General features: G+C 42.9%; 1 protein-coding gene across 1 annotated transcript in view; it reads right to left on the reverse strand.

The window, feature by feature from the left end:
- AGPAT5 (1-acylglycerol-3-phosphate O-acyltransferase 5) overlaps nt 1–20,223 on the reverse strand; it is a 42,904-nt gene extending 22,681 nt beyond the window's left edge. The window contains exons 1-4 of the mRNA XM_039877296.1: nt 19,890–20,223; nt 6,940–7,009; nt 4,764–4,879; nt 501–590 (exon numbers count right to left, since the gene is read on the reverse strand). Of these exons, the coding sequence (XP_039733230.1) occupies nt 501–590; nt 4,764–4,879; nt 6,940–7,009; nt 19,890–20,108 (495 nt within the window). The 5' untranslated portion in view covers nt 20,109–20,223. The remainder of the gene's footprint in view (nt 1–500; nt 591–4,763; nt 4,880–6,939; nt 7,010–19,889) is intronic.
- Nucleotides 20,224–26,164: the final 5,941 nt, after the last annotated feature.

A 26,164-nucleotide genomic window follows, 5' to 3' on the forward strand; every position in this document is an offset into this window, starting at 1 on the left:
ATAAAATAATATTTACATTAAATGATTCTTTGTAGATATTGATTTTTTTTGGGGGGGAGGGTTTTGAATGACTCAGTAACAAGAAACCCAAGTCTGTCCTCACAGACAGAGAACAGTTGTTTCTTCTAAAGCGCCACCTGACACTGAAGCCGATGAGGAGGCAGAGGCGCCCTCAGCAGCTGAGCGTGAGGTTACAAGCGGAATCCTGTTTCCTATTTATAGTCTAAGGACACCAAGTGTTCCTCCTGTCACCCCTCTCTGAGGTCACTTTTGACAACCTCCAGCAAAGGATCGAACTGTCTGCAGCAACCTTTCTGATGGGCAAAAAAGGATGACTTACCTCTATTTAGAGGCCTTTTGCTGCCTTAATAAAACTCTGAAGCATTCATTACACATGGGACAATGTGTCTTCAAAACAATTCTTAAATGCTGATGACATCTTAAACTAAAAAGCGGGTGTCGATAAGGAAAATGGTAAAAATGCGTGCGATCTCACTCACCGGGGTCCCCGCGCGCACGTAGCTCTGCAGCTTCCTCCTCATGCCCTTCTCATTGAACCTGGCGCTCCTCTTCACATAGATTCCTCCGTGCTGCCACGTGAACACAAGGGGGGAGTGTTTACTGTGCTAAGTCACCTCAGCCAAAAGGCAACTTTACTCCCGAAGGGTAAAGGAGAAAACCACATTTCAGGAATTGAACTATATTTAACACATTCAAATGTTAGCATCTAAGGAACATTAACTAAAAATGCTCCTAAAATTCTCCTAATTATGTTTCAACGTAATTCAAATAAAACTGCATATGGTATTGGAAAATATATTAACATTTAGTTTTGTTCACAGTTAAAATAAAAATGCTTGTTTTCTTAAAAACACACTTTAAAAATAAAACCTTGATCAAGCAGATGGATCTTAGTTCTCCATTTTCCCCTGACTTATTAAAGAATCACTAAAAAGTGTCCTTAAACTGTTAATATTCACAATCTTTAGGGATTTCAAAAACTGACCTGGCTACAGATACGCATGTAGCGCCATCGTAGACTGAACCGTGTTCCCTCCCAATCCTTATGTTGAGGTCCAACCCCCGAAGTCATGGTATTGGGACGGGGGACATTTAGAGAAGTCATCGAGGTTAAACGAGGTCCTGGAGCGGGAACCCTGACCCATGGCGCTGGTGCCTTCTAAGGGGTGATGAGGACACAGACACGGGTGCACAGAGGGAAGACACGGAGAAGGCAGCCAACTGCAAGGCAAGGAGAGAGGCCTCAAGAGAAACCGACCCTGCCAACACCTTGATCTTGGACTCCCAGCCTCCAGATTTGTGAGAAAATACATTTCTGTGGTTTAAAGCCACCCAGTCTGTGGTATCCTGGTATGGCAGCCCCAGCAAACTAATACAGGCACTTTCATGAAGCTTCGGGTACCGTTAATTAAACTTCGTATGTGCACGTCACTGAAACGATCGGGTCGGGTGTGTTTTTTTTGCATTCCTCTGTGCTAATCTGAACTCGGCTGTAAAATAAATGGACTGGCTGAGTTTGATTTTGTCTTCATCAAAGATATGAGTGACAGGAAATGGACAGAGAAAAGAAGGAGGGGGCGGGACAGAGAGGAGGGGAAGCGAGGAGGCCTCCGGCGGCGGCGGGGCCGGCCGCACAGGAACTGGCTCACTTGGGCACAAAGAAGGAACTGCGGTGCTGTCTAGCATGCGTGTCGCTGTTTGCCCGGAGAAGCCCGAGAGTAAATTCAAGTTAGAATCAAAAGCCACAGAATGCACATACTGCCAAGTAAAATTTTCCCAGGCTTTCGGTGACATTATACCAATCCTTTCCATGATATTTCTTCCCTGTCGTTGAACCTGTTTACTAAAGTCTACTTTAATTCCAAACCATCTGAGTTCTTTTCCAGGTATATGGAAGATACGGAAGCGAAGACCAGTCTCGCTCCTTACGGAACACACTGGTCAGTGGGGAAGTGAAGCGCGGGCACGTACGCCATGGCGAGAGCCTGACGAGCGCCACAGGGAAGACAGCCACGGAGAGGAGTGGGACCGAAGGGGAGGAACTGCCAGCTCAGAAATGGGGCCTCAGAGGCGGAGCGAACTACAGGAACCGCTGAAGGAGGCCGTGGAGCTGAGAGACGGAGTCGGGCTGGAAAGGTCGGTCGGTACAGGGAGACAGGTCATGGGGGACGACGACGACATGCGAGGGCGCTGGGCCTCGCCACGGCCGGAGAGCACACACTTTGAGCAGTGAGTCGCTGTAGGCTGAAGGCGGAAATCAGCAACTTTATCTGAACTCCAGCGCAGCACGCCAGCGCCTCTCAGCATCGCCAGGAGCTTGGGGAGCTGGCGAGCACACCCACATTGCTTTGCTCCTCCCGCCCCGAGAAACAGAAGAATAGGGCCCGTGTACTCAGTCAAAAACTGAAGTGAAATTCATGGGCCCTCGATGTGACATTCTGAGGTCTGCCAGGCACAAATCAGGCTATGAAGTCATCCTGGCTAAAGTCCCAACCAGCTTTAGAACCTCAGGAATGAACCCAAGATTTTCAGTTTGATCAGGAGTTAATAAAATGGAAAGACGAAAAAATTTCTAAGGTTGATCATGAGAACTTAATGTTTTTAAAAAAAGATGTCCCCCAACCTACTCTTTGCAGTAACTCCCGGGACCACAACTTAACGGGTTACACCCTCCCAAAACCCCCACCAACCGAGCACCCTCCTAGGGGGTCTGAATGTCCAAGGCCAAGGCTGGTCTTCAAAGGTTTCGTAAAACTGCTCTGTGTTTTGAGAACCCAGCCTGTCTTGGGGCTGACAAGGTCAAGGAGGAGAAAAAAAGGAAATGAAAATGAAAACCAAGGAAAACGGGAAATGGAGACACAGAGCCCCGGCTGAGAACTTGAGATGCAAATTGCTTTTTTATTTCAAAAGGTGCCTGCCCTTATTCCTTTAAAATTCCAAAACACTGTAGAAGCTATTCATGATACTTCTGCATCCACACACAAAACTTCACCCCACTAGGACCCCTCGTCATGGAACCGAGGCAACAAAGTCTCAAAAAAGCACATTTCCTTCCTCCACTACTTCTAATTGCAAGCCTTCTTCAACTTGCCTCAATTATCAAGCAATTATATTTGCTATAAAATCATTTAAACTTTATAGGTATGTTCATCATTTTATAGGAAGAACTAAGGAAGTCAAAAACTCCATTTTAAATGTTACTGAAGTATAACGGTGACCTTCGTGTTTAAAACAATAAAGGAAGAAATAATAACTACAAACGAAAATGTAAAAATACTGGGAGTAAAAGCACCTCTTTCAATGAAGAAAGTCATTTATAATTCATATATTATTTAATACTCATCTGTGACCTACTTGATACATCATCAGCTGCACTGCCCAAGACCATAAAAAGGTGCAGTTACAAATGGCATCGGTGACTAAATGAGCAGTCGGTCACAGCTGCTACACATCTCAGTTATCGTCACAGGGCCCAACTAAGCAAGAGCGCTCTCTCGCACTTTTATTTTTAAAAGTTAACACAAAGATAAAGTTCCCAAGACAGCTGCTTTTGGCTGCCTGGGGCGCGTTGGGGGTGGGGATCAGCAAGCATAACTCTGTTGTGAATTCTAAAGTTAAAGTACACCTTACGATGCTCTCAAGCTGGAAGTCTGAAAATGTTTCGTTTTCTGAATACCTATACTATGTTAACATGTATTTTTCTACCCATATTAAATACTTAGTATTTTATAATACAGTAAGTATAAGAAAGTCACAACTTGAAAGTCTGTTTCCTCGTATTTTGCTTGTGAATTATTGTTATCGAATAGCATTATTTCTGCTTCATACAAATTGTGAACAACAAGTCCTGTAACAACAAAGATTTCACTTCCTGGCATAAAGTCAGCATCCTGGTAATTTATTCCATTTTTTATATGCACCCAGTAGATTAAAATACTTTTCATCAGAAGCCACGTGACTTTCTCTCTCCTCTGAGGACCCGGGAAAAGAGGAGGCGGAGATGAGTGTCCCCAGGACCGCAGCCTCGCACACGACACAAACTCCTCCGTGGACCGTGGGGAGACGCGGGGCTGGTACTGGGCTCTGTCCACGAGATGACCTTCCGATCTACATACTTCTACGGCTCACTGAAAACTGTAGCCTTTCTTCTTTGAGCAATTATTAAAGTCTTAGTATCAAGCATGACTTCTATACAGATTTTATATTTAATACTTAAAAAATTAAATATCAGAAAATTTATTCCAAAAAAGGCATAGAAAAATGCTAGTAATCTCTTTCTGAATATAAAAGAGCCTGTTATACAGTTTCATGACTGAGGTTATTATGTAATTATAAAGGGCATTCTAGAAAATAATAAATGCTGAATATTTATTATGTACGTGGTACTCATGCTAAGTACATTATCTATAGCTCACTGTTTTTTTCTAATACCCTACAGACCATACTTACTTTTACTATTAGTTTCTAAAAGTAATTTTCTATCAAATACTATGTTTTAAATTTTCCTACTTGTTTGATTTTTGTACATTTGCATTTTTGCTATTTAACTATCTGGGTAATCAGACATGTATATAAATACATGCCATTAAAAATGCTACATAAAATTACTTCAATTTACAGTAAGCTATTAAACTCATAAAAGTAAACCTCCCCAAACCCGTATATTTATTATATTAAGGGTATGTTCAATTTTTAAATCTAAAATTTTTAAAAACTAAGTATATATAAAGAAAAAGCGTTACCTGAGAAAAATAACACCCATACAACGGAAGCCATTTCAGCCCATCCTTCAGCACGTAGCGCACATGCCCGAGGGCGTTCTGCCGGACGGCCAACATATCGGCGATGATCCAGTCCACTGCAAGACAGAGCCCGGTTAGCGCGGAAGCGGCCACAGTGGGCGCCAGCCCCCCGCCCCCCGAGACGGAGAAAGCCTCTTCACAGCCCTGTGTGAGGAGCGTGCTCTGAAGACGTGATGATCAGAACTTTAAAATTACTTTAAACCAACACCAGACATTGAAAAAATATAAATGCTGTGTTTTTTAATTTGTTTTTTTGTTGTTGTTGGGTCATCATTTTTTCCCCATTTCTTGAAAGGCTTTTTATTTCATGAATGAAATGCAAAGTCACGAACCACCCTACGTAATCCAAAAGCAGCACGGACAAGGAATAAAATGAGCTTCTCTACTTCTCCGTCTAGAAAACATGACAAAATAAGCCGAAAACAGTGAAATGAAACTGTCACGTGCGACTAGTCTATATGTGCTCGTATGTCTGACAAAAGCCCGGGACACCTTTCTTTACCAATGAGTTTCAGGGCACAATGCCAGCTTATAACAGCTCTCAAAACGAAGACCGCACACAGCTCACGACTGAGTCAGGCAGACGTACGTGACCGAAGGACACGTGCCCAGGCTGCTGACAACTCGATGTGTATTAGCAAAGGGTCGCAAAAGCAAAAATAAGACGACGTGCGCGAGCTGATAACAACAAAAACTTGCAGAAATTTCAAGCAGGGACCCGTCCTTGCCAAGAAGCAGGAGCCGGCAGACGGTGTGTGGAAGGCGGAGCGCAGCGGAGACGGTTCAGGGGGGTTACGGGGACACGAAGGGACACGAAGCGGGCAAATGGCGGAGATCCCCGAAGACCAGAGAGGTCTGGATTGACAGTGGCTGCGAACCACCCTCTCTCTGCATAAGAATGGAACGATAAAAATTAAATGGGAGGGAGACTTTTCTGATATCTATGAATGAACGGGAATATGGGATATTTGAAAAAAATCTGATAAATTCTGTGAAAGAAATATAGTCCTAGGATCACAAGCGTATTCACAGCCACAGAAAAGGGAACAGAAGACGTGAATTAGAGAGGGGGAGGGGCACGCTGTCCCACGAAACTGAACGTAATCGCTGAGACGCTGAACTGCTTTCTGCACCTTAACTAAGGTATAGGTAAAAAATAAAAGCAAATAAATCATTGAGAGACAGACACAGCGGACAGGAGGATGGTAAGGGACAGCCACGGGCATAAGTGACCTTCCATTCAGGTGTCTTCATTGGTAGGCTTGCTTTTAGCTTTCAATTTCTGAGTACTATATTTTTTAAAGTAATAAAAATGGAATTTAGGAAGTGTACATCAAAAGCAGTTACAGGTATGAAAAAATACGAAGTGGGATATTTTTTAACTGAAGTATTTGTTGAACTAAAAAGTACCTTAGCCGAATCAATTTCTTGGTTTTGATACTACACAGCGTTATATGTAGGACGTTGCCATTGGGGGAAACTGGGTGAAGGGGTCACAGGGCTCTACGTTCTCTATCTGCAAAATCTTGTGAATCTATAATTATTAGAAAATAAAACTTTAAAAAAAGTACTTTGACCTAATTGAAAGTATATACTACACCACTTTGGAAACCAGAGTCTTCTGTGATTCCTCTGATAGAGTAACAAGCTACAATGAAACCAAAATATTCCACGAGGCAAAAGGAACTGCAGACATCAGAAATTAACACCGTGTTCATGAAATGAGCACTCGCAACCCTTTCTGCAGCTTGACAATCAAAAACATAAAGTGTATATACACCTCGACCCACCAACTCCACTTCGAGAAACATAACTTACAAAAGGAAGAATGTAAAGACTATTTAAAGGATAATTAAAAGCAGCAGATTTTTAAAAAATAGCTTATTTACACATCCATTGGAGGGAAAAGGTAAGTATAGGAAAATCCATAGCTTTCACATTTCCGACTGTCCAAAAAAGATCACAAAAATACAAGGTCACATTTAATATTTGCATTGAAAATTCTTGTTTCAACAATAACAAAAAGAATTTCCACTTAAATATATAAGAACATTACTCTGAATTCTCGTGTAAGTTTTGTAGAAAAACCTAAGTTTCATACAAATGAAATACAAACCTGTGCTTTGATGATTTGCTAAATATATTATATTTTCTTTATTTTTTGGCAAATCTCCATATAGCAATACCTGAAAAATAAAACAAAAAGAAACATTACTTTGATATTTTAAAGCAGGTACTACTATAACATACAAAATAGGACAATGTCAAAAAACTGACAAACTCACGATGTCATGAACATGTCCGACCATAATTAACAAAAATTCGATTTCCCTTTGGAGCCTCAGAAAGCATAAACGACACATGTTCAGAGAGCAGCTAAGTGAAACAGATGATCAATATTCTCATAAGAAAACTACAACAGGTGTCTCTTGACTGCTAGAATTTACTGACACCAGACATGTCTTTCAAAGAGGGTGACGTGCAGTGGAAGAGACAGGTGTGTATACAATAACTGTCATGAGATATAATGCAAATAGTATGAAAATACAGCACATTTTATTTTAAAGAACTGTTCTCTGCAGAGCAGAAGTCGTATTCATTAGGTGTGATTTCAGCAGATGCGATGAAGGAAGAGTGTTCATGAGAAGATGAACAATGTAATGGAAGCGTCTGGAGTCCTTTGGGCTACACATAGCAATGTCACGGCCAAACACAGGCTGCGTGCAGACAGGGCGAGCCGGGCAAGGCCAGAAGGGAGATGCGAACCAGAAAGTAAAAAGTCATCTGGATACCAAGCTAAAGATGAAAACTTCCTTCTGCAAGCGATAGGGAACCCTGGTTCCATAATCGGGACTCTATATCCCATAGACCATAGAGGGAGCTCCGTCTGGATGAGGGTATTTCTAGGAAGGGGAGGGCTGCACGATGGGAGGGGCACCCCCTAGGCTCCAACTCTGGCAGTGGTTTTATTTCTCAAACTGGGTGGTGCGTACGTATTTGTTATCTGAGCCTTTCTGTGGTTTTGTGTCAAGGATTTGATAATAAATTATTTAAGGAAATGAGAAGTACATTTTTAAAGACTTGGAAGGACAGGGCTGCCGACAGTGGTCTCTCAGGGCATTTCTGTTTCTGTGCTTGTCACCATGGATGATGCAGGGTTACGAATTAGCTACGGCTTTTTAGATCTATCTTTTAGATCTCCAGAGATTATCTTTTGGTCATGACACTACCATTAATATCTTATCAACAGAAGAAAGAAAAGGACATTAACTCGACATGTCTGTAGATAAATGGGAAGCGATGACAAAGTTCTCGAGGCCAGGGACTCAGAATGAGGTTTCTACTACCTTCCTCGGAAAACTGCACAGTGCTGTGCATGTCATATGTGTTTAAATATCTGCTTGATAATTTTTTACCAAGAAAGTTTATCAGTGCCAGAACATCACAAAAACCAAAAATCAAACCAGCAGCTTGGTCTGCGCAGGGAGAGGTGGGGTTCTGGCTAGTGACCCAGACTGGCCAGAACCGCCGAATTCCAGTGAGTGAGAAAGAAGGGCAACCCTGCACATTTAAAACTTTAAAAGCTCTAAAAGCAGAATAAGTGAAATAATGAACTGCAGGTCTTAGTGTACTAAGTGAATCATTATTAGGCACTTCGAATAAACACTGATTAACCAAAGATAAGAATGCATAATTACAATGTTTAGGTGTCAGATAAACGCAATTTATAAGATCCTTCACTTATTTCCAAGGCTTCAAAGAAAAAATATTTCTAACTTAATATTATCGATTTTTTTCCCATTCATCGAAGTGGAAAGTTGGTTTTTTAAATTTACTAATATAAAAGAGAACAAGCTTTCATTTAAGAAGGCAGATTCTCAAAATACTTAGTAAGACAGTCGCTACTGTCTTAGCAACAAGTACATAATAGGATAGCTGTAGTGTCTTCTAAATAAAAAAAAGTTTACGAGAACTTACAGACGCCCATAGGTAAAAATTATTAAACGCCTGTATGATCACCTGCAGCCCTGCCTGCATGGCCACGCTGTTATCACCTCACGCGAGCTTTTGCTCACCTAGCGACCTCCTCAGGAAGCCTGCACCTTCTAACCGGGACCGGATGTCGCTCCCCTGTGGCAGCGCCACCACCCGGTCCCACCCCCTCGGGGCGCCAGTCTCACTGCGCACACGTGTTAACAAGGCACACCGCCTGTGGCCACAGCCCGAGTGGCAGGGGCTTCGTTCGTCACCTTCTACCCCGGAGCCCGGCATGTGCTCCCAGAGCGTCTCCCAGAGACGCTCACTGACTCGTTAACATCTGCACCTTCACTTTTCACCAGTGGATAAAGCGATATCTTCTTTTTAACAGGGAAGGATTTTGGAATAAACCAAACTAAAGTACTTTAAATGCAATGGTGACTTTTTAAAAGCGTCATTTTTAGGTTCATTGTAATCGTTCAATTTTAGGTTCATCCATTTTTAAAAAACTCATCTGAAGCCCCTTTAGAGAAAAATAACAATTTTCTCTTTTGATTTTATTAACTCAGAAGCAGACAATAAAAATGGTTTTTGAATAATTGTCCATACTGCAAGTGACGCACTATTATTCTGCTTCAGTCAAACCTGTTTCTCTTACACAAACTAGCTTTCAGAGGAAGGCCTGGGTCTTGACGAAGTCTACTTTAGCCTCGCTTTGATCCTATCTTTACATTTTTAATTTGTCGCATGATACGTAAACTACTTGAAGACTCTCCTTTTTGTATCTTGAAAGGAGGTAGTAAAATTTAAAAGAATCACGTATTTAACATACAGCAGAGTACCCAACCAACAGTGCCAAGGAGACATAAACATACAGCATCTTTCTTTGTGAAAAAAATGCATTCTTCATCTACCTCAGTAATAAATGTATTCTTCCAACTTGCAAAAAGTACAGACGATATTAAGAAAAACTTATCTCATTGTCCTTAAATATAGATGGTGCCGCTGACGGGGATCAGAATATGCCACCCCAAAATAAGCCACTTTGGCATAAAGATGACTTTGAGCTGAAGGCAACTGAGGAACAGCACACAGAAAAGCTCTCTGCCCATGGCGGGGCATGAACTCTGTAAAGCCGACGGTAACTTCCGTTCCGAAGCTGTTCCATTCTGAAGGGCCAGGAAGATGGGAAGCGGCACTGAGGTGAGTCTGTACAGCAAACCTTACCCGCTCCCTAGTGACCCTCCCGTCACAATTTACCAGCCCTAACGACCCCAACCCCCTCTTCCTGTCATGTCTCCACAATTCACGCCCTTTGTTAAAATGATACAGAACACCCCAAGCAGAGTTTGGGTTTTCACTTATTTTCTGCAAGGCCCCAGAGCACGTAAATATTAACATCGATAAAATGTGTATGATTTTTCTCCTGTCGATTTGGCTTTTGTCTGTTTAATTTGCAGGCCCCAGCAACAAACCTAAGAGGGTAGAGGAAAAGTTCTCTTCCCTCTCCTGTAATGTAAACAGTCACTAAGAGCACGGGCTCCAAGATATTCTATTTGAATTTTTCTGTTGTTTTCTTTTCAACAGGTACCTGCGTGGGTGGGGTGGGTGGGGCTGAGCGAGGAGGAAGCAGCACGAGGCTTTGGTGTGGCCACCTAGATGGCTGTCAGTAGGTACCGTTGCTGGCAGGAAGTTGGGGAGAAGAGCCCCACTCTGCGCATCTTACCTCCATACGCCTAGTGCCGCCCAGTGGAGCCCCCGACAGCTGATGCATGAGGTCAGAGCCGGTCAAGCCCCGAGAGGAGCCCAGGGAGAAGCAGGACCTGCCCTCACTAGAGTCAGGGGAGGAGGCGCCTGCCAAGGGTGGGTGGGGGTCTGCGGAGTCTGGGCTGTGGTGAGACCACGCATTTCATTGAAAGCAAACTACTTATTCAGAAATGATCCTGGAACAATTCAAAATGCAGAGCAAGAAAGATGAGAAACATCTCACTGGCCAATAGACTCTCTTAATTCTCTCACTGTATGAAACGCAAACGTTTCGTTTTTTGGAAGTGTAAACTGAAACTTTAGTAGACTGTAATACAGAAAGATTTTGTCACATAGCCTGGTTTTCATTTAGTCATTCCACTGTTTCTAGCTGTCTCGATGGGACAAACGCATTGACAGAACTGGCTGTGCTGGAGCCTTCTCTGCAAGCGGCTTGGATCTGAAACCTAGGCCATCTCCTCACTGACTACGGGAACTTGGGCAGCGGCACCTCACGCCTTCTGGCATATTCCCTTACCTATGACATGACCTCACGGAAAGTAACTACTGTTCGCAGCTGCGGTGAAGCAGATGAAACTAGGCGAGCTACTTCTCACGACGCCTGACACAGTCATCACCCAGAAACTGTCCACTGTTTTATTACCCAACGAAGTGAAATTTTTTATTCAAAACTGCGCTGTGATTAATAAGAGAAAAACAGATATTTAGTCTACCTTCCAAAAAATAAGTCTCTGATTATATAGAAATGCAGCCACAGAGAATTTCACTTTGAATCAGATTACACGTATAATTTATACTCTACGGTGTTTATCATGTGAAATGTATTTTTATGCCAATGAAATCTATCACCCATTAAGTGGTACGAGGTTTCTACCACAATGCATACGAAAACTATGATCTTTTTCTGACCAATGTGAAACATTTTGCTGAATAGGAAAATCATGATGGCCCTCTGAAACGAGATCAAAATGTAGTCATTTGGCTAGTAATCAGTACGCAGAAATAACTGTCATGCAACACTTAGGTGGAACCTTCCAAATCACAAAGCTTTTTAGCCACGAGTCACGTATGGCTCCTGACACTGTCCTCACTCTACAGGGTGCGTGTTTTGAGAGCATCTGTGATGTACAGTCACTGAGCCAGGCAGCTTCACATACTGTCTCAGTCTTCAAGATAACATGTAAGTAAGCACCTCATGTAAGGATGAGAACAGGAGCGGAGAAGCTGGCTCACTCGAGCTGACAGTGTGGCCGAGAACTTGGAATCCCATCCAGGTTTCTCACACCAAGACTGAAAAATCTTGTCAAATGTAACAAAACTATTCTCTGCAAAAATTCCAACTAAAACATGTCAAATGAGAAGGCTTCTCTTATATTAGCTTATACAATTTTTTCATTTTGAATACTGACCAAGAGAAAACTTTTGATAAATTAAAAACTGACCTAAAAAAAAACTTCCTACAGAAAAACAAATTAAGAATGGGAGCAAAGCAATACCTAAGTGCACCAGAGCTGGCACTCGCAATGTGGCTCCTAAGTTATGGGAACCACCTGCTCCCGTGCGCGCAGCCCCCCACTGAGTTAGCCACCACTGGAGATTGAAGGCGTCACTCCTGCATTTCCTCAGCTCTCGGTTCAATTCTTTACTTTGTAACTCATCTCACTATACAGTTTTGTTTTTAAACTGCCTTCTTTCTACACTGCTACAGTGTGTGTTATTTGAAGGTAGAGACCACTTTACCAATATAAAATGCTGGCCCCTGACCCGATCCCCTTTCCAGGTATCACTCCCACATTGCTTTACGCACCTGGAATTCCCGCCCGGAAATGGAGCAGTGTAGAGCTGTCTTCCAAATGTCATTCACACTTACACACCCAGCCAGCCTCCTCAAGTCCCCAAGCAACACTTGCCTGCTTGGGGTGTTCTCTGCCTGTTCCTCCACTGAGAGAGAAGTAACGATAAACCGAGAGACTCGCATAGGTTCAAAAATTAGGAAAAGTACAAGTTTTTATTGGCAGGTAAAGGGTTCTCTGTGTTGCTGGCTGTTCCAGAATTCCCTCCCTCTTTTATAAGGTCTCTGACCGAATTCGTTCTCGGTCCCACTCCTGAGGGTGGGGCGCCTCCTTTATCTAAGAATGCAATTAGACTTACTACACCTGTAGACCTTGTTAGATCAAAACCTGTCAACTATAAGGCCATTCAAAAACCCTCACCCTTAAAAGTGAGATGCTTCTACATTTCCAGAGAAACACAAACCCGTATCCCCTGTAGTCTGCTCTGCCTGTTTGCTACAAGATTAAAAAATCAAGTCAAGTAATTCTCTTTATTACCATCTTCAAGGAGTACGATCTTGTAGAGGGGAGAACATAACATTAAAATATGCTAATATTAATATTACATATGTTAGTGCTACCTATAAATGACCCTGACACTGAGATGGAGTGAGATCATAACAGGTGAAGAGAGACAGGGGCTTGAGTTGGAAGGAGGCATAGAGAGAAGAGTGGTCCAGTCCAAAGGGACACCGCTGAGAATATGTGGGTAATTTTGGGGGGTCTGGGGAGGAAGCAGAAGTTGCACTAGAGTGAAACCAATGAACGGAAAAGCCGGCCAGGGCAGAATTTAGGAGTCTTCATTTCCATTTGGTTATCAGTTGAGAACCTCTTTTTCCTAAACATACAGGCTACTTCCTCCTGTTTGAACAGTCAAAGCAGCTATTAATTGGTACATTCTTCTTGAATAACCCAAGCAAAGTCACTTTATATTTGCGTCACAAAGCTAATGACTACAAACACTCCGATTTCAGTGTTATCTTCTACAGTAATCATCCACATTTTTCCTAGTACAAATACCTTCAAAGAGGGGATCTCATTTCAACCAATATAACCTCACTACTTGGCAAAGCATCTTCGGAAAATGAACCCTGAAGCTGGAAAGGACGCCCATTTTTACCACTTCTGTTCAACATGGCATTAGAAACCCTAGCTACAGCGATCAGACGAGAAAGAGAAATAAAAGGCATCCAAATTGGAAAGGAAGAAGTAAAACTGTCATTATTTGCAGATGACAGGATACTATATGTAGAGAACCCTAAAGATTTCACCAAAAAACTGTTAGAATTGATAAATTCAGTAAAGTAGAAAGATAAAAAATTAATATTTGGAAGTCGGTTGCATTTTTATACACCAGTGATGAACTTTCTGATAAGAAAGAGAAATGAAGAAAACAACAATTTACAATTGCATCAAAAACCATAAAATACCTAGGAATCAAATTAACCAAGAATGTAAAAGATCTGCTTTTGGAAAATTGTAAGTCATTGAAAAAAGAAATTGAGGAGGATACAAATAAATGGAAGCATATACTATGTTCATGGGTAGGAAGACTCGACATTGCTAAAATACTACCCCAAACCATACTACCCAAAGCAATCTGTAGATTCAATGCAATTCTTATCAAAATACCAATGGCATTTTTCACAGAACTAGAACAAATAATCCAAAAATGTATATGGAACCATAAAAGATCCCAAATAGCCACAGCAATCTTGAGAAAAAAGAACAAAGTTAGTGGTATCTAACTTTGATACACTACCTGATATCACACTATACTATAAGGCTACAGCAATCAAAACAGCATGGTACTGGCATAAAAATAGGCATGTAGATCAATGGAACAGAATAGAGAGCCCAGAAATAAATCCACACCTATCTTGTCATTTATTCCGTGACAAAGGAGGCAAGAATATACAATGGGGTAAAGACAGTCTCTTCAACAAATGATATTGGGAAAACTGGACAGATACATCCAAAAGAATTAAACTGGACTACCTTCTTATACCATCTACAAGAATAAACTCAAAATGGATTAAAGACTTAAATGTATGACCCAAAACCAAAAAACTTATAGAAGAAAACATAGGCAATAAACTCTCTGATATTGATATTAGTAATTTTTTTCCTGATGCAGCTCCTCGGACAAGGGAAACAAAAGAAAAAATAAACAAATGGAACTACATCAAACTAAAAAAGTTTTGCACAGCAAAGGAAACCATCAACAAAATGAAAAGGCAACCGACTGAACGGGAGAAAATATCAGCCTATGATACATCTTTACATACAAAATTTACAAAGAACTCATACAACTCAACAATAAAACGATCCAATTAAAAAATGGGTGGAAGACCTGAATAGGTACTTCTCCAAAGAGGAAATACAGATGGCCAACAGACATATGAAAAGATGCACAAAGTCACTAACCATTACAGAAATGTAAATTAAAACCGCAATGAGGCATCACCTCATACCTATCAGATTGGCTATTACCAATAAATCAACAAACAAGTGTTGGTGTTGGTGAGGATATGGAGAAAAGGGAGCCCTCGTACACCATAGGTGGGATTGTAAATTGGTACAGCCACTATGCAAAATAGTTTGGAGGTTCCTTAAAAAATTAAAAATAGAAATAACTCTTGACCCAGCAATCGCACTTCTGGGTATTTATCCAATCTGGGTATTAAACCAAAACACAAGTTCGTAAAGGTCTATGCACCCCTATGTTCACAGCAGTGCTATTCACAATAGCCAAGATATGGAAGCGACCTAAATGCTCATCAACAGACGACTGGATGAAGAAGTTATGGTTCATATATGCAATGGAATATTACTCAGCCATAAAAAAATGAAACACCATTTGTAATGACATGGATGGACCTACGGGGTATTATGCTGGGTGAAATAAGTCAGACAGAGAAAGATAAATATCATATGATTTCACTTATATGTGGAATCTAAGGAACAAAAGAAATGAACAAACTAAACAAAAACAGATTCACAGATACAGAGAACAACCTGGTGACGGCCAGAGGGGTGGGGTTGGGGGCTGGGTGAGAAAGGTGACGGGATGAAGTGCAAATTAATAGTTACAAAACAGTCACGGACGTAGGGTTCAGCACAGGGAATCGAGTCGATAACATCGCAATGGCCGTGTGTAGGGCCAGATGGGTGCTGGAGTAATCGGGAGTGGGGGTTGCTCCTTAAATTATATAAACGTCTACCCCTTGTACTGTACATCTGAAACTAATGTAAAGTTGAAAAGAAGAAAAAAGTGCACTATTCTCTATAGTGCACATTACAAAAGCTTTCTGAATGCGAATTAGACATTTTCAAAAAAAAAAACAAAACAGATCAGGCAAGTGTAAAACCAAAGGAGAAACTTTGCCTTTTTACATATTCTTCTGAGTTCTTCACTCTGGGTGTGTAAGCCATGACCTGGAAAGCTTGCCTACTTGTCTTTGCTTTTCTATACCTAAGAATAACAGCCAGTTAGTCTTTTTAACGGGCATTCATCGACTGGTTGCTAGGTGCCAGGCCTTGTTCTGACTTAATCCTCACAATCACCTTTAGGTAAATTACTATTATCTCCTCCATTTTACTAATAAGAAACTGAGGCATTCAGAGGTGAGCCATTCCTCGAAACCACGGGGTTAGTTTTTAGGCAGAAGAGGAGTCACACCCACGTGTCTGGAGCCGCACTGTGGTGCCTCCCCGTGTGATGCTGCATCTCCAGAGATTAGGGAAAAAATGATCTGTTACCTGCATATTATTTCTCCACTTTCTTTTCAGCTTCCCGGAAGTTTTTCCTAAACTCCAACTCCTCTTTTGGAGTCCTCGAGCACCACATACTCAAGTTACTTTTTACCTTCCAGGTTTTACAGTGGTAGACATAACCAAATGTCAATATAATCATATTGTACATAATAAATTCTTAGTTTAGAAGTTATATTCCCTCTAATTTACCAGGTTGGTTTTTTTTTGGTAAGCTATTACAAGATGATAACATAAGAATCAACTAAGAATCAAAAGAACACCAATACATGAATAAGAAGTTGGTTATCGTGTAGAATTAAAATTGGTTCTGAAAATACAACTACTCAAATGCTCTATTTGAGCCACCTGTAAAGGTAAATTTGAAAATCTGAAAGTAAAAGCTTATGAAAATTACTTTTAAAGTAACCTTGGCATCCAGAATCAGGCTCCCTCTACTTTAATATGTTGAAGAAAGTAGAGACCAAATTCTTTAATATACCTAAAGAAATGGGGCAAAGTTAAGCTAAGAAACAACAACAAAACACTGACCATGCAGAAGTGCACTTACTACTGTAGTGGCTGGAATGATGACCCCAAAAAAGACACGTCCATACGCTAAGCACAGAACCTGTGAAATGTTCCCTCATTTGGAGAAAGGGTCTTTGCAAATTAAGGACTTTGAGTTGGGGAGGTCATCCTGGATTATCTGGGTGGGCCCTATACCCAATGACGAGTGTTCTTATAAAGGACAGAGGGAGAATGAAGACAGCCAGAAAAGGAGGTAATGGGACCACAGACGGAGAGACTGGAATGACGAGGCCACAAACAAGGGAATGCTGACAGCCACCAGAAACTGGAAGAGACAAAGACAAGGTTCTCTTCTAGAGCCTCCAGACAGAGTGTAGGCCCGCAAGCACCTTGCTTCCAATATTTAGCCTCCAGAACTGTGAGAGAATAAATTTCTGTTGTTTTAAGCCACTATATTTTAGGGGCTTTGCTATGGCGGCCACAGGAATGTAATATAACTACTTGAATCAGCACTGCTCCAAATAATAAAGAGGTGTGTGTTGATTTTCAGTGGATCTCACACTAAGAAGGACACACAAAACTTTTAAAATCCTTATTGCTATTCCAAAAGAATGAATGGTGAAGGTATCCAGTTGAGTTTCAGATTTTGGAGAACCTAAAAAGACAAATAAGTTATAAATAGTAATTTTAGCAATAGTGATTTAAATGTTTCCTGTCTCAAAAATGCATATGAAAATAGTGAAATAAAGAAAGAACAGATGTTTACTTAGAATCCAATGGAACATCTAAGTGCATGTGTTGAAAGCAGGTTTACCTGCCAAGCATAGATCATGAACTTCATGGACCTACTTGTCTTCAGCTTAAAAATTCTATTCATAAGAAAACACTCTGTCTCACAACTATGTTGAACCACTTTTTTTTAAAGTCTAGAACTTAAAGGCATTAAAATGTCATTTAAAAAACGAAATTTGAAAATACTCCTGCAATGTATATAATTTAATGGTTAACCTTCTTTCACTCTAAGACTTAAATTACTAAAACTTCTTCAGAAATGAGTCAACATTCTTTCATACAGAACAAACAGGAGGATCATCACTGGCCTTGCAAATGAGAGCTAATAAACAATTAAAGTAAAAAAAAAAGTTTCCTGGCAAAACAAGAAAAACAAGCTAAAATTTTAATAGAAATTGCAATGACAATCACTGGTGAAAACTATTAAGTAAAAAATAAGAATGAGGAGAGACTGTGTCCGTTCTCGTAAAATCATTTTTCTTTGCGTTTATATTTGAAAGTGGCTATTTTTTCCTCTATTGATTTAATATTAAAGGAAACCATTAGAAATATTGGAAGGTAGCCTTGTCGACCTAGGAACTCCTGAATCTAAAAAAGACCCCGAAAAATACCCTGCTCTGCTACTAACTAGCAAATAACTCCTTGCCCCTAAATAGTGCACGAAGAAGACACTCCGGGGTCAACATTTTTTATTAAATGTTCATAACCTGCTTTTGAAGGTAAGTGGGCAGTTCCAGGATTCCTAACTTCATTAAGGGATCCACATTTATAAAAGAATGTCTGATGGTCCTCAAGAATAATTCAAAATTTTATCTAATGTAGGTCCCATGATGAAGTTTGTTAGAAATCCTGGAACTGATTGCCCAATGATCACTAACAGATTAATTAAAAACTACGTTCTGAGAACTCAAAAATAAAATGGAGGTCTATACTGAACAGGGTATGGGGTAAGATACACAATTTCAGAAACAATGTGAAATTTTACGATCTTTTTTAAAATAAGAAACTTGCTAAATACAAAGTATTTCAAGTATACTGTACATTATATTGCACAGAACGTGTTATATTCGTTGAATAAAAAATATCCCACCGCAAGTGGAATTATTTTTCTAAGAGGTAAACTGGCTGTGTAATATGTTTTGAGTCTGTATTCTAGGCCTGGACAGCTGTTATATGATGTGAAATTACTTAATCATGGTAAAACCATACATTTAGATAAATGTGAAGAGCAGGGGGGAAACAATTGGTCTGAATTAGTGAAAATTTTAAAGGGGCCCATTTAAAATAAAAGTCAATTATCAGGAAATCACTTTCTGGAAGAGGGATTTTTCCCTCCTAGTAAACACAGACATTGGTTTAAATGAAGACCCTGGCGTCTGGCAAGTCCCTTCCCCCAAACAACCTTTACCTGGGGCAAACTCAAGTCATCAGGAGTCAACAGCAGTGCAAAGTCAGAATAGTAGCCGGTTGACAACAGGGCGAAAACGACTGCTCTAGGGGGGGAAAAGGACAATGGCAAAAAGACAAAACAATGCCATTCCATTCCCTCCTGGCCACCCCGACCAAGGACAGGAAAAAAGAGGACTAACTGAATACAAGAAATAATCAAGAATCAGCTCTTTTCCCAAATTGGGAAGAAAAAAGAAAATTCACAATAGTTATTTTTGCATATGACACGTCAAAGAACTAAAGGAAGAGGGCCTTCTACTTCTGTTTTACAAACTTAATCTACTAATCCAATCTCTATGGAGAAAGTAACAGATATAACGTAATCAGACAAAAGATTAGCCACACATTTAAGCCTAGTCAAAGGTGGTAAGAATTTTATCTACGGGACGGCTTCTACAGTAACAAATGTATTAATTTCCTCGCCCCGCTTTCACTAGTGCTGGGAAAGAATGCAAAGTTGTACTTCTTGTTCAAACAGTAACAATCTGTTTCCAGAGAAGGTCTCTGATTTTTAAAAGCGCACTCGACTTCAAACATTACCACCTTTTTGGAGCAAACGCCAAAAACTGTCCACTGCTTGCCCTACTTAAATCTGCATCCGCACCTACTTGGCTAAGCACCGAGACGGAGAGTTACAAAAGAGGCGGCGAGGGGGCAGCTGATCCCACTCGTAGCCGCAGGACGATTTTACTGCCGCTTCCCAGTGATCTTGGGGTATCTGCAAGGAAGCACTGGGCCAGAACCTAAGATGAGAACGTGAAACTTCCTCCGAGGTGGGAGGATGGGGTGACGGCACATGTTCTTGGGGTGGATGAGGATGTGCCATGCCGGCAGTAACGATCCTAAAGTACCCGGTGGGGCTGGCCGGTTCCCAACTGCGAGTGCCGCCCGCGCCCCGCGGGACCCCGGCGGAGAGGGATGGGCAGGTGCGGCGGGCGGCCGCGGAGGGCGGGCAGAGCCTCACCTGCACGCCGGTGTAGTTTTCGAAGAAGAAGAGCACCATGTTCTGATAGATGCAGTAGAGCCGGTCGTCCACCGCCTGGTAGAAGCGGGCGGGCAGGAAGGCGGACAGCAGCCGCCAGGCCCCCCAGACCAGCACGTAGGTGGGTGCCGTGCCCAGCAGCACGGCCGCCGGCAGCACGCAGCGCATCGAGTACATGTGGAGCACCAGGGACAGCAGCATCTTCCCTGCCCCGCGCGTGGAACGCTGCGCCGGCTCCTCCCGCCCCGGCCGCCTCCCGGCCGCCTCGCGGACCTCGCCGGCGGCCAATCACCGGGCCGGGCCCGGCCCCGCCGCCGCCCACTCAGGTCTCCCGGCCGCCGGCCGCACCTGAGACGCCCACCCCGCGCCCGCTCGGGCCTCCGCCCCCAGCCGCATGGGCCGCGCCGCCGCCGAGGGGTGGGCGGGCTGGCGGGCGTGTGCCAGGCCGGGCGAAGCGGACGCCGCGGCCCTTCGCGGCTCGGTAGCTCAGGAGCGCTCACACTCCATGACCCTCGCCCATCACCCTGTGCCCCTGCCGGGGGCGGGGCTCCGCGTCCACAACAAGTCTCCTGATTGGCCGCCCGTTACCATAGTTTCCGCCGTCGGGGGCGGGGCTCCTTGCCAATAACACGTCTTCTGATTGGCTGAGGACGGCAGACGGTTGACGCGCAACTGCAGTCGGGACGCGCCGCCCGCCGGCTCTGGCCTCTGCGCATGCTCCAAAGCCAGACCTCGCTGCGGATGCGGGAAGGGAAGTGGAGACTGGCAAGCCCATTAGGGTGAAGGTGGGCGCGGGCAGGCGGAGGGTCCCCTTGTCGGACTCTGGGCACGGGGTGGCTTGAGGGAACGACCCACCTCCAGCTGGCGCGCCCTGTGAGCCCCTAACCCGGGGATGCGCTCTTAAGCCGAGATGTCCCGGTGGAATGCATAGGTCATGCGCTGTGCCTCAGGTGATCTGCAGACGTACCAACCTCAGTTGAGGACTTATGCCTGCGACAGGTATTTGTCTAGCTTACTGTGAAAAGGCCAACAAGATATGCTGGGAGCTCTAGGGTGAGATAAGCCCCATCAAAGCTCTGGCCCGAGGCATCTGCCCAAGCCAAGCCTGGCGAAGTGATTACCTTTCTTTTCAAGGTCGCTCCCACCCCTCCACCGTCCTTTCCTCCAGTCCACTCGGCAGATGCACACGACCCCTTTCCTTCCCTTGCCACCAGGGTGGCCCAGAATTAGGCCCCTTCTTTCTTCCATCACAATAATGACAATAACAAGTTTAGGCATAGCTGGACAGCCTTTTTACAAGGTTCTTTGCACACCTTTTTATCACACCTTTATTTATTTATCACACCCTTTTCAAATTCACTCTTGCTTCGCTTCCCAGGGCCTGGCTCTTTGACTTGTGTCTGATTTTTTATAAGGAGCCTCATTTTTGTGTAGTACTTAAAGTAAGTGCTTTGTACACGTAGAATACCTACGGTACTGACATTCTTCTGTGACCACAAAAATCTAGGAAGGCAAGGCAGCTGTTTAATTGCTGTAAAAACAGATCCAAGGGCTTTCTGGATCCTTCTGCCCTTTGACTACAGTAAACGTGATTTAATGTGTAATCCTTTCCAGAGATAGTCGTACTTCAAAAGAATGCCAGTTTTTCTCAATGGAAGTCTGTAAGATAGCTTTATACAGGAAGGCATTTTACTGCAAAATTCTAATCAGGGTCAGGCGGTTAGACTATTCTTTGACTATACATGAGTATACCAGGATTGAGAGATGGTGACCTTGGAGGACAAGGCCAGGTGAATAGAGATCTCTCAAGGAACAAGTATCTGCACAAGGATGTTGCTGACAGAAAGCACTGCAGAGTAGAAAGATTTTCAACAGGATTTTCCATCTTTCCATGGAAAGTAATGCCGTGTGTTGTCAGAAGAATTAGATTCTGTTTCGTAGGGAAGAAGTCACGCATGTGGATAATGTTCACAACCAGTGCTGCTCAGACACCCCTACAGTTAGAAAGCTGTATGAGGGAGAAAGGGGGTTCAGTGTTCACATTACACTCTGTACCGATGAAGTCAGTGCACGTGTGTGATACGCGCCAATATATTACATACTGCGAATCACCCCCATATTACTCTTAGTGACCAAGTCGTTGAGTTTCGTGAATGGTGCAGCACGGAGACACGGAGAGCGTCGTCTGTCTCATCCCCCGTGTACATTAGACCCTGTCGCTAGGTCGTTCCCTGAGCCCTTCGCTTTCCCCTCTTCTTCCTCAGTCACGGATTCACCCTCCTTTCTAAAGAGTCCCTCTTAAGCCACAATCAGCCCACACCCTCTACCTCCTTACCTGGTACATTTTTTAACCCCTCGCATGCTGACTTCCTTTTCCACCATTCTACCAAAATGATTCTTTTTAAAAAAGAGCACAGCCAACCTAGCCTGCATTGACTGGCACTGGGAAATAACAGTGAGAAGACTGACTGTGTGCTTTCCTGATGCTTGCATTTAGCAAGGCGTTACATGTGGGATGAGTTACATGCGAGAAATTCGCGGTACTATGGGAACATGTATTGAGATCTCATTGAGTCTGGGGAGAAGGACAGCTCATCAGGTAGAGTGGTACCTGCTATGAAGCTTGCGGGTGGAGTTAGCCAGGCAAGGGCTGGAGGCGAGAAGGAAACAGAGGGCCTCCCAGGTGAGGATGGCGTGCCTGGAGGACAGAAGCCAGCGCGCAGTGCGCTCCCGGCATCAAAAAGACCCGTGTGGAGCACCGTGACAGGCCGCACTTTTTAATTTTTTTAATTTACATGTCCCCTGAGAGAGTGCTATGTATTTCCCTCACATCGTTTTAATTTACTATCTAAAATTATTTTTATCATAACTTTAGTTACAAAACAAGTTCTGATGAGTTTAAAGTAAAGTGGTTATAGAAATCTTTTACATGGACCCCATGGGTTACAAATACCATAGTGATTTAATACCCACCATTGTCCATTTAAAAAATACTTAAGATTTTTACCAATTAGAATTTTATATTGATCCTTTCTTTTTTTCCTTGAAAACATTTTCATTCCACTTAGATCACAAAATTTGTCTTAATGGGATTTCTTTTTTGCTTCAAAGTCTTTTATTAATCAGATTATTTCAACAAGGTTCTAAGAGTTAAAATTTCTTCTGGTTGAGCTGTTATTATTGTTAGCAATATATAATTTAATCAACATGTCACAAAGTCTAATATGTAATTACTGTAAATAAAAGTAGTTTTATTTGAGATGCCTGTCCTAGTCGTGCCTTAATTAAAAGAAATCATCCGGTTACCTTTTGGTGCCTCAGAGTCATTCCACCTTCCCACAGTGCAGGACAGCACTACAATTTGGGGCGGGCCAGGTGGCCGGGGCCCCTGTGAAATGCAGGGTGGCCTGGGCTCCCCGGAGTCTTCACAGGCGGGTCGGTTTTAATTAAGCACCTGAGAATCAGGTCCCTAAAAACCCTTCGTGACCACATCTTTATTTTCGGGGATACCCAGGGTCCAATATGAAGGTTATGGTGAGAAAGACAAGGGGAGGGCACAGAGATGGGGTTGAGGCGGGAAAGGAAACTTGACAGCGGCGTCTGATGGGACATGCAAGTGACTCTAGACTTTATCCCAAAGGTCCTGGGAAGCTACGAGGAGGTTTTAAGGAAGGAAATGGCGTGGTTACCTTTGATTTTTTTAAAGCATGGTTCTAGGCAGTGTGAGGGCAGATTGGAAGCAGCTTGGAGACCGTTGGCAGACTCCGGCTGGGCGTGATGGTGGCTTGGACTTTGATAGTGACCGTGTATGGACAGCAAGAAGTGAATTCCTCGTGCACAGCCTTTTTGGAGGAAAATTTGATAGTCCCGACTAAAAATGAGCAGATATCCTCTGGATCGATAAATTTACTTAAATGTGTTGTCATAAATCTCTAAGACGTTAGGTGAAAAAAACACCTTGTTAAATAATGCACTATTACCCCATTTCTGTAAAAACAAGTCAGCGTATTTCTATACACAAATGCCTAGAAGCTACTGATGGCAGTGATTATCTGGGTAAGATCAGATGAAGGTTGCCTGGCCTTTCTGTATTGTTTCAAGTCTTAACAAAGAAATACTGATTCAAGAAATACTAGTCAGTGCCTGCTGTGTATCCCATCCACACAGAGCTGGCTCTCAGAGGTAAAGGTGGAGAACAGACAAAGTTCTCCACCAGAGGTCGTGACTGCCGATTGGGGTGGGGAGTGGGATTTGACAGATTACACAGGCAGTTTACGGATGAATTATGAAGAAAACGAGGTGACCTTTTGCAAGAGTTAGCTAAAAGGTGAGGTCTACAGGAGTAAATTGGCGGTGACAGGTGATAAAGGAGGAGAGGGAGGAATGAAGAATGTTTTGCAAGTTTCAGGCTTGAGTAACCAGGTAGAGTCTGGGTTCATCTGCTGACGCAGTGGAAACAGGTTCTACGGGGCACGGAACTTAGTGGGCGGAGCAGGGAGCCCCTTAAGAAAACGCACGTTTACAAAGGCGAGATTAGATTTGAACATGGGTTTATAGAATGAGAAAAATCTCAAAATATAAGACTTTAAAAGCTGACGTATCCAGAAAAAAATAACATTTCGTTATGTAACTATCATGTGTCTGTAACAGAGTATACCTCTCCTTTGCTTCTGAAAACCATTTAATATTTTCTGTATGTAGAACGAAAAGTAATTCTCTTCCCTCTGGCATGATAACTGGAAATCTAGTTTTTATCATTCATTGTTGGATGTATAAAATACTCAAACCTCATGTTATGACTCTAATACATATTCAGTAAAAATCTAGCTTTTTTTTGTTGAGGGGGTAGGTGTAAAGGATAACAATATAGTGGGATCTCAACAAATGCATTCTGAAGTTTATGTAGGAAAACAAACAGTTTTTGAAAGGAGGAACACTGAGTGTGGCAGAGAGAATGGTGGGCACCCCCCCCCCAAGATGTCTGCATGATTTCCGGAACCTTTGAATATGTTAATTTACATGGTAATGGAGAGTTTAGGACACAGATGAAATTAAGATTGCCAAACAGATGACCTTGAGATAATGCTGGGTTACCCAGGTGGGCCCGGTGCCTTAAAAATGGAAGGAGGAGGCAGAAAAGGAGCTCGGAGTGCCCAGGGTGAGGAGGGATCTACTGTCTGCTGGCTTCAGAGGGGGAGGAAGGAGCCAGCAGCCACGGGAGGAGGGAGAGGGAGGCAGGGGCCCGCAGCCACGGGAGGAGGACTGGCTCCAGAAGCTGGAAAAGACAGGATATGGACTTTAAAGCCCCGCAAGGAACCAGCCCTGCTGACACCCTGACTTTGATGCCGTGAAATCCAATTTGGACTTCTGCAATCCAGAACTGTAAGCTCCCAAGTTTATGTTATTTAAGCTACTAAATAGTGGTAATTTGTTACAGCAGCAATGAAAACTAACCCTGAGGGGGTCTTTCTAGCAGGTGCAATCCTGCCGGAACCTGCAGCAGAGCTGGAGGAATAGTGTATGGCTAGTGCCGCAAAATGAGTCCAGAAACCCATGGATTCTGTGCATTGTGTGTTGTGTCTTATGAAAGTGGCGTTTAAAATCCAAGGGAAAAAAATGACTCAGTCAAAAAATGATGTTAGTGGCACCGTTATAAAAATGGTTAAATAAGCAAACGTGACAAGCTACACCAAAATAAAAGCCGGATGGGATTTAAACAAAAATATTCATTAAAAAGCTAAAAACGTAAACATACTAGAAAATGCGAGATAATGATTTTATCATCTCCTGGTAGAGACAACTCGACTTGGGGTGCTACTGAGACAGATAATCATTGTAGAGTATTGATTCTCTGAAGATCCTGGAGACGCCACAGCAGTGCGACGGCAGACTGGAATAACCTCAGTTGCCATTGTGTGGCTGGCTGTGGGGACATCCCAGTTGAAGCCGCATGAACTCAGGTGTGGGAGGTGACTACAGAAAGCTGTACCCTAACCAGCCGTGCTGTAAGTTGACTGTGCTGAGTGGTTAACGGGAAGGTGCTGATCTAAAGGGCCTCGGTGTGAAGGAATGGACAGATCTGATGAGAACACCCTCCCGTCACTGACAAAACTCTAGCCCGGTACTCCGCCTCTATTTGGTCGGTTTCCATTCACGCTCTTTTGTTTAAAAAAAAAAGGCATTTTTGTTCTAAAAGATTTAAATCACAGCCCGTTTTATGTATTGAATGAAATATGGAAATCTCCCTCACCACTGCC

This window comes from Pteropus medius, unplaced genomic scaffold (assembly GCF_902729225.1).
Source record: "Pteropus medius unplaced genomic scaffold, Ma_sr-lr_union100, whole genome shotgun sequence".
Classification (NCBI taxonomy): Eukaryota; Metazoa; Chordata; class Mammalia; order Chiroptera; family Pteropodidae; genus Pteropus; species Pteropus medius.